This window comes from Macrotis lagotis, chromosome 1, assembly GCF_037893015.1.
Source record: "Macrotis lagotis isolate mMagLag1 chromosome 1, bilby.v1.9.chrom.fasta, whole genome shotgun sequence".
In the NCBI taxonomy this organism is placed as follows: Eukaryota; Metazoa; Chordata; class Mammalia; order Peramelemorphia; family Peramelidae; genus Macrotis; species Macrotis lagotis.
Genome location: NC_133658.1, coordinates 78,731,593 through 78,740,339, shown reverse-complemented (window position 1 = coordinate 78,740,339; position 8,747 = coordinate 78,731,593). Strand labels below are relative to the sequence as shown.

Genomic DNA, 8,747 nt, shown 5'->3' with positions numbered 1-8,747 from the left:
TCACCATCATAGAATCAGCAAGATTAAGTAAGAGAGAGCAACTGTTCATCAGAGAGCTGGACACCAATGAAAATGAACTAGAGATATTATATGGAATATTGAATTTTTTTTATTCTGATGAATTCTTTTTTTCCCATTTTTTATTCAAATTAGAAAGAATGTATTTCTCAGAGAGAATGAAACATTGGGAAATCAAAGGTATTAATAAAAGCATTTTAATTCTTTTCAAAAGATATAAAGTTGAAATACATTTCATGTTTGCTGGGGCTTTTCCTGATCCCTGAAGTGTTGGTGATATTAAAGCCTCACCCAGACCTGGAATAAAGCTTAAATGTTTTTATATCAATTGTATTACATTTTGTCTCCTTTATTATAATGGAGATTCCTTCACAGGGGGAATGAGATTTCATTCTTACGATTCTTAATCACATGCCTAGAACTTTTGGGGGATGTATAAAGTACTGATCACATATTTAAATGATTGATTAACTGATTTTATTCTTTAGTTTCATATTCCAGGTATAAAGTAATGGTGATTCTATTCAGAGTCCAGGAGGGTCTAATTCTGAAAATACTGCCCTCTCCTGTCCTTTACTCCAAGTGTCAGAGGAAGAATTCCCCTAGGTAATAAATTAGCTTCTCTGAGGAGCCTAAAACCCAAAATATGTAGACCTTCAATCTGGGGACTCTCCTCTCTGCCCCAGGAGGAACAGGTTTGGAAAGAATATAGATGGTCAGAAAATTACTTGTCTTCCCTAACAAATCTTTGGGGACTGTTTTCCCAGAGACTGTCAAAGTTCTTCCTAAGAAGGTAAGTGTTCTGATCTGCTGGAGGTGGGGTATATGGAGAGGTGGGGACTGAGAGTGCACTTAGGACCCAGATAGCTGCTCTTCAGTTCATTCTAACTCAATGTGGGATTTCATAACCCAGCACTAATGATTTTCAATGCCAAGATAGAGGACATAGGCATTGCCTTCTAAATCTCTTCCTCCGTCCAGAGATTCACAGCTTGTAGAACATATTGCAAGTTCGACATACAATGGATAGAAGTGTTTCCCAGAACCTCCCAACCAGCCTCTGAATTTGTAAAATCTGGAGCAGAGAAGTGGTGACAGAAGAATTGTCCACTAAGTTTCTTAGCATCTGAAATCAACAAAAAAATATCTGGAGGTAGAAGATGAAAAACAAGTGAACATTCTGCCTTTATCTTTGTTGTACTATTATGTTTTGTCCCAACCTGAGATGTCACTGACTAAGGCATATTCAGAGGAAGAGACTCCCTTACCCAAAACAAATTTACAATTCTTCTGAAATATATGTTCTTAGAAAGTTACTTATGGCCACTTAGAAGTTGAATTTTTCCCAGGATCACAGAGATAGTATGTGTCAGAGGTAAAAGAGGAATGTAAATCTCTCAGAGTTCACCTCTCTATCCATCCCAATCATATTCCTCTGTACACAAATAGACGAAAATAAGTGGCAAGATTATAATCACAGTGTAAAAAAAGGATATCTATAAAGTTCAAGACTTTATTGACTGAAAATGAAGTCAGTTGGGGATGGAGTAGAAATTTAACTGGCAGGTGGAACTAAGGGACTTACAGTTATCAGAAAAAATCCTGAAGAAATATATATTGAGTAAAGTAGAGAAACCACAGAGAAGACCAGTGCTACTATTTTTAATTTTAATCATCATCACAATAATGGAGATCATTTACAAAGTGTGTTATGGTTAGTATGGCATTTTATGAATGTGTTCTCATTTTATTCTCACACCCCTGGGATGTAAATATTTTAATTATGAGAAACATTTTGTAAAGAAAAAAACTGAGGGAGGTAAGGCTAAATAACTTGTCCAAAGACATATAAATAGTAACTGTTTCAGGTCAGATTTGAATCTGGGTTTTCCTTGATTCCAAGTCTAGTGATCTTGTATCATCTAGTAGCCTCCCAAATCAAATGAGTTAAAACTAGCATGAGTTAAACATAGAAATTTACAAGAGCACAATATTGTATCAAGTCTTCATTTGCTGGACTAAAATTATGAATTTAGTCTCTTAGGTTTTGTGGAGCTATTGCTGGAAGTTTGATGTAGAAATAGGGTTATGAAGAATGGGTTAAAGGAGATAGAGAGTAGAAAGATGAAAACATGTGAGGGGGTGAAAGAACAAAAGTCCAGGTAAATGGTGATATAGGCTTGTAATAAGATAGAGATAGTGGAAATTGGGTATTTTAAAAAACTTTTTTTAAAATAAATTTTAGTCCCTACCTGAATTTTCATGCATAAAGAGAGTTCTAGGTAAGGACATTCACTCTACCAAGTAAATTGGTATAGTACTCTACCATCATTACATTTACTTGGTACACCATAAGGTTAAGGGGTATACCTAATTCTTATGGCTAGTGTGTGTCAGAGGTAAGATTTACACTTCAGTTTTCTTAGCTGTGAGAGAAGTCCTCTGTCTTCTTTACTATGTTATTTCTCTTAGCAAACCCCAAAGCATTATAGCTCACATGCACACAATACACACACACAAACACACACACACACACACACACACATAAAATGATGCTGAGTTCTTACTTTATATATATTTTTAATTTCTAATGAAATAAATATAGGTCTTATGTGGATGGGGTTGATCTTATATTGGGAAGTACAAGGTATAAATCCTTCCTATGACATGTACTATTTGTATTCTATTGAACTGGCTGACATGGATGAACTTGCCAAGAAAATAAGTTTCAGAAAAATTGTAATTAGACTGAATCCTAATTACATACTGAATTTTTAGAAAGATTTCCTTCCACTCCCCATCCTTTAAGTTTTTCTGGTTTATTGAAATGCATGGGAAGATAACTACAGCTTTCTTTAGAAATGACTCTAGGGAAAAAGAAAGGAAAATAAGAGAAAAGGAGGGAAGAAGAAAAGAAAAGAAAAGAATTCACTGAGAACCTGCTATATCCCAGGCATGCTGCTCAGAGCTTTACAAATAATATATTATTCAATATTCATGAGAACCGTAAGATAAAAAGTTTAAAATATTCCTATTTTAGTGATGAGAAAACTAAGGCAAACCATGGTTCTATTATTTGCCCAAGGTCAAACAACTAATAAAAAACTCTGGACTGAATTTGAACTCAGATCCTACTGACTATAGGAGCACTATTCTATCTATTGTAATCCTACTTTTTAGAAGGACTTCAGCCCTTGTGTTCTGCAGCAATGGGGTTTTCCCATTAAAGCATTCTTGCATCCTTTCTTTACAAAATTTTAGTAAAATCATTTATGCTAAAATATTCTCATTTCTTCTTACCTTTGAGATTTAATTCTGAATGATTTATACAAAAAGAACACTGATCTACAAATATGTTGAGAAAAGTATGTTGATTCATGCAAATCTCAGTACCATTCCTTGCAGGGATTAGCGGGGGATAAGATATAATCAATTCAGAGAGGAGGTATATGGAACTATAATCTGAGGGAGAGGAGGCTAAGAGAAAAATTTCTGAATAGTATTTACTTTAATTTTTTTATGTTTTCAATTATATGCCAAGATATTTTTCAACATTCATCATTTTCAAAGATTTTGAGTTTCAAATTTTTCTCCCAACTTCCATTCCCTCCTCCCATCCCATAACAAATATTGATAGTACTTACTGAAAAACTGTGAGAAAGGGAGAGGGGAATGGTCAAACACGATAACTCCCAGAGGAGAGGTAGATAGAATAAAAGTAATGAAGATATCAAGATATCAATGTATTTCCTATACAACCCAGTTAACCTGATTTTTCTTCCAGTCTTTTCCCCTCTCTCTATGATATATTTAAAGAATGCTCCTTTATTCTCTTAGGTCTTTTGCTTTGTGACTCCTTAACATGTCGATGACATGGCTCATGGAAATCAGTCCAGTGTCTCCGAGTTTCTTCTCCAAGGATTCTCCCAGTGGCCAGAACACCAATACCTCTTCTTTGGATTGTTTCTGTGCATGTATCTGATCACTCTGACAGGGAATGTTCTCATCTTCCTTTCCATCATCTTTGAATCTCATCTCCACACTCCTATGTATTTCTTTCTGGCAAGTCTCTCCTTTGCTGACGTTGGTCTGTCTTCCTCTATAGTCTTAAAAGTGCTACATAACCTATATACTCAACAACACACCATCTCCTATACAGGATGCCTGTCACAGCTCTATTTCTTTCTTACATTTGGGGACATGGACAGTTTCTTGCTTAGTGTGATGGCATATGATCGCTACATGGCCATTTGTCACCCACTCCATTATACCACAGCCATGAGCCCTCGTCTCTGTGTCCTTCTGGTGAGTGTGTGCTGGGTGATTGCTAATATGATTGCTCTATTACACACTTTGCTCATAGCAAAACTGTCCTTCTGTGTGGGAGGGAAAATATCTCACTTTTTTTGTGACATCAATCCCCTGTTGAAAATTGCCTGCTCTCCCACTCGACTAAATGAATTAATGGTTTATTATGTTGGTGGTCCTTTTGTGATAGTTCCTTTTTTATGCACACTGGTCTCTTATATCTGCATTGCCTCTGCCATCCTCAGGATGCCATCTTCAGGGGGTGGTAGGAGAAAGGCCTTCTCCACTTGTGGCTCTCATCTCTCTGTAGTCTGTCTCTTTTATATTACAGTTTATACTGTATACTTGAGTCCTCAATCGATTTTCCCCACCAAAGACATTGTGGGCTCTGTGGCATACACAGTGGTAACTCCAATGCTCAACCCTTTCCTCTACAGCCTGAGAAACCAAGATGTCAAAGCAGCTTTAAGAAGTCTTATTAAAGGCAAGATATTAGCCTGTCAGACACAATAACCTTTCTGTCCTCTACATTGAAATTTCTCTTAATCTTGTCCTTCAGATTTAAATTTGCTTATTTTTTTTGAAAGATACTTGCAAATGGACAAAATTTAGCTGCAAGTAATTATAGCATAATATCCAAAGGCTCCATCCTTGGCACTGTATTATTCAATTATATTATACAGTGACTTAAAATGTCACAGATGTCATATTGATTTAACTTGCAGATGGCATGTCATTAGAATGGATACTTCAGATGAAAGAACTGACATCCAAAAATTTCTCATCAGTCTTCTTCACTGAACCACAGACTCCAAGTTCTGGAAAGGGTGTCTGAGAACCTGTACTCCAAATGATAACTAAGAAGCCTCATTACAACATGTACAATTTGAACTTTACATCAAACCTATACAATCTTTTTTTTTAAGATTGCTTTCCTGGGACCAAGAAGAACATTTGCAATCCCTCTTTCATATGACAACCTCTAAGTTCTTGAAGACAATTATAATGTCCCTCTCATCCTTCTAAATTTTGTCTTCTGGTCATTCTGATGTAGAGAATTATGAAAGAATTATTTATGTAGCAGAAACAAATTCTGTAACATTTCAAGGCTCTTAAAATCTTGTTAATAGTGGAAGGCTATTTGCTCCTGAGATGTAAACTGATCCCTGTTGTTTGTATCCTGTCTCCCATTTTCCTCTTCACCTAAACTTGACCATAGACCTGCTATCATGGAAATGGCATATTGAATTTGGGGGTCACACACATTAGAACAGGAAGAACCCCAAATTAGCTAGTCTTTTGAAGATACATGGCCCAACATGCAAAACCATACCCCAAGCACCATCCCTTGCCTAACCTACCACAGAAGGCTAATTAACAGGAATTATACCCCTCTTCTCTTTTTTGTAGCTCTAACTTCTACTATGCAGAATGTTTATATCTGTCTTTCCTTCCTAGGCCATGTACTTCCATGCTAGGCACTGGTGGTCCACCATGGTCCCTCATGCCATGTGGTCAGGCTAAGCCAAACCTCATGGCTACCTCTCCTTCTCTGTCTCTGTCTCTGTATCTCTCTCTTTCTCTCTCAGTCTCTCTCTCTCTCTCTCTCTCTCTCTCTCTCTCTCTCTCTCTCTCTCTCTCTCTTTCTCATTCAACCTTGACCTGGCCACTCCTCTCTCTCTCTGACCCAGTCAGCTCTCCCTGACTATCTTGTTCCTTCTCTTTATCTACTTGACTCTGTCTCTGTCATCTACCAAGCAACCATGTCAAGCCTATTGTTATTCAACCTGTTCTACAGTGCTTGCTGATCCTTCCAGTGGAAAAGTTTTTTAACCTATTTATTTTGCTTTATTAAATAATAAAATCCTGAGTTTTTTTTAACATCTTAGAGAGAGCTCAAATTCTTTCACCTTTTCAGTGACCTTAAAAATCTTCTTTCTTCTATCTCAAAATCTTTATTAATTAGCAAGATTTAAATATGGCCCACCCATGACATACTGTCCAGTTATATCCAGAGAATTTTATAAGAAAAAAGATAACTGACTACAGAATTGACATATCTATTGCCACTGATCATTTATTGAAGTTTCTTCTTACTTCTTTAAAAGTACTTTGATTTTACCCTTGGTATTTATTCATGATTTTTTATTTTGCTTATTTCATTCACTACCAGGTAATCAAATAATCATAATTATTCATTTCTATAATCTTGATATGATAATAATTATGTAGTTTGCTCTTACTTCTCTTAAAGCAAAAATATGGCAACATAAGTAAACCATTCATTGAAGAATGACTAACTCAATTTAGTATGAAAATATGATAGATTATTATTGTGGTATGAGAAATGAGGATATATATTACCAAAATTATGGAAGGACTCAAATGGAATAATGCTATTTCTTTTTGTAAATACAATCATAAGACTTCTCATTTAAGCCTTATGAACTGAATGACCATTTTGATTCTAGAAGACTAAAACTGAAACCTTATAACCATTATATTCCTTGTATTCAGACAATGTGATTATCTGTTTTCCTTGACTGTAAGTACATGTTAAAAGAAATTTGTTTGGTTCTTCCTTTTTTTCAATGGAGTAAAGAATGGGAGGGAGAGAAAAGAGATTTCTATTAAATTTTTAATAATTCAGAGGAAGGAAGAGATTCTACTAAAGACAAGGAATTCAAAGTTCTTTCAGATAATGACACTATTATTAACTTCAATTAACTATTTTCCTTTTTTAACAAGAGATTTCTTAAGAAGTGAAAGAAAATAGGGGCGGCTAGGTGGCATAGTGGATAAAGCACCAGCCTTGGAGTCAGGAGTACCTGGGTTTAAATCCCATCTCAGACACTTAATAATTACCTAGCTGTGTGGCCTTGGGCAAGCCACTTAACCCCATTTGCCTTGCAAAAAAACTTAAAAAAAAAGAAGTGAAAGAAAATTATGAAGGATTCTAATGTAAAAACAAAAGTTATCAATAAAAATTTCAAAATATTAAAAATAAAAAATCAATAATATAGGTACAGAACAGATGATGTGTAGCTAAACAATAAACCATGTTAAAGATACCCAGAAATTCAGTCAAAGTCCAAAAAAATGAATTTAATCAATTTAATCATTATGGGAAATGTTCAAAATATCCTGTCCTTGTTAGAACACATTACCCAAACAGTGTTGTTAAAAGTAGATTTTTTATATGAGTAGTCTATTAAGAGGTGATAGGATTGATTTCATTTTGTCCCATATTTGCCATTTTTGCATTGTATGATCCTTGCATGAATTGTAGGACCAGTTTGTAATAGCTGTTCTTTATTGTTCTATTTCTTTCCCTTTTGGGACAAAAGATTGTAATTGCTACAAAAGAAATATTCAGTGGCATTCTTCTCCCCCTGCTCCCACTTTTCCAATCTTCTTACATCTAATAAACTGGCACATACTTTTTGATATTGTAAAAATTATCTTTCTATGGCTAGCAAACAAGATACTGTACTTCTCACTGCTGTGAATGTGTTCTGCCTATCCCTTCTGCCTGCAAGGCTCTCCCTTTTCATCTCTGCTAACTGGCTTCCCTGGTTTCCTTTAAATCTCAACTAGAGCCCCATCTGCTACAGGAAGCTCTTCTCAACCCTCAATTCTAGATCTTTTTTATTATTATTTTATATGTATCTGATAAATAACCTGTTTGTACATTTTTGTCTATATATTTACTCACTCATTTAAATTGGAAGGTCTTCACACCAGGGCCTACCTTTTATCACTTTCTGTATCCCCAATGCTTGGACAAAGCCATTGAATTCTTAGATAGAAATCAGGCAGGAATCAAAAGCAAGTATTTAATTGAAGAACCTTGTGTTTCAACAGGAGAATGTCTTTTATTTCTTGGTAAATGACCAGTCTCCTGCAAAAAAATAAGTGAAACTAATCTTTCTGATGGTCTGTCTATCATTTGTGCTTAATGTATTATCTTGACCTCCCCTTCATTCTAAATTCCTGATTTCTGGGAGTGAAAATGGCATTCACTAAAAATCTTATGTAAGTCTTCAGTAGGCAATCCTGTACTATAAAATAATTATTTCTAGCTGACATAAGCCTCAAGCATTGTTTGGAGGTGGTCAATAGTCCTTATGGGATTTATCAATCTCTTTCAAAACAATCTACTGTCAGTAAATTGGGGAGGGGGGATAATTCCAAAAGGACTATTTTTATCAAAGTCTGTACTTGTTAAACTTCAATTTAAATGAACATTTTAACTTATTCTACTAAATGACTTTGGTTTTTATTTGGTATCTTTGATCATGAAGACTTACAAATTCTAGAGAATAAATATGTTCAATTCATTAAATGAATGAATTTTTGACTTATTTTGATAGATTAAAAATCAATACGTCTTTCATTCCTCAGGAAAAGAGATGCCTCCA

The 8,747-nt window shown here is 35.1% G+C and overlaps 1 protein-coding gene across 1 annotated transcript; it reads left to right on the top strand.

The window, feature by feature from the left end:
- Positions 1-3,891: 3,891 nt before the first annotated feature.
- On the top strand, positions 3,892-4,839 carry LOC141508914 (olfactory receptor 1N1-like). The gene has a single exon (XM_074218034.1). The coding sequence runs from the start codon at positions 3,892-3,894 to the stop codon at positions 4,837-4,839; it is 948 nt and encodes a 315-aa protein (XP_074074135.1).
- The last annotated feature ends 3,908 nt before the right edge of the window (positions 4,840-8,747 follow it).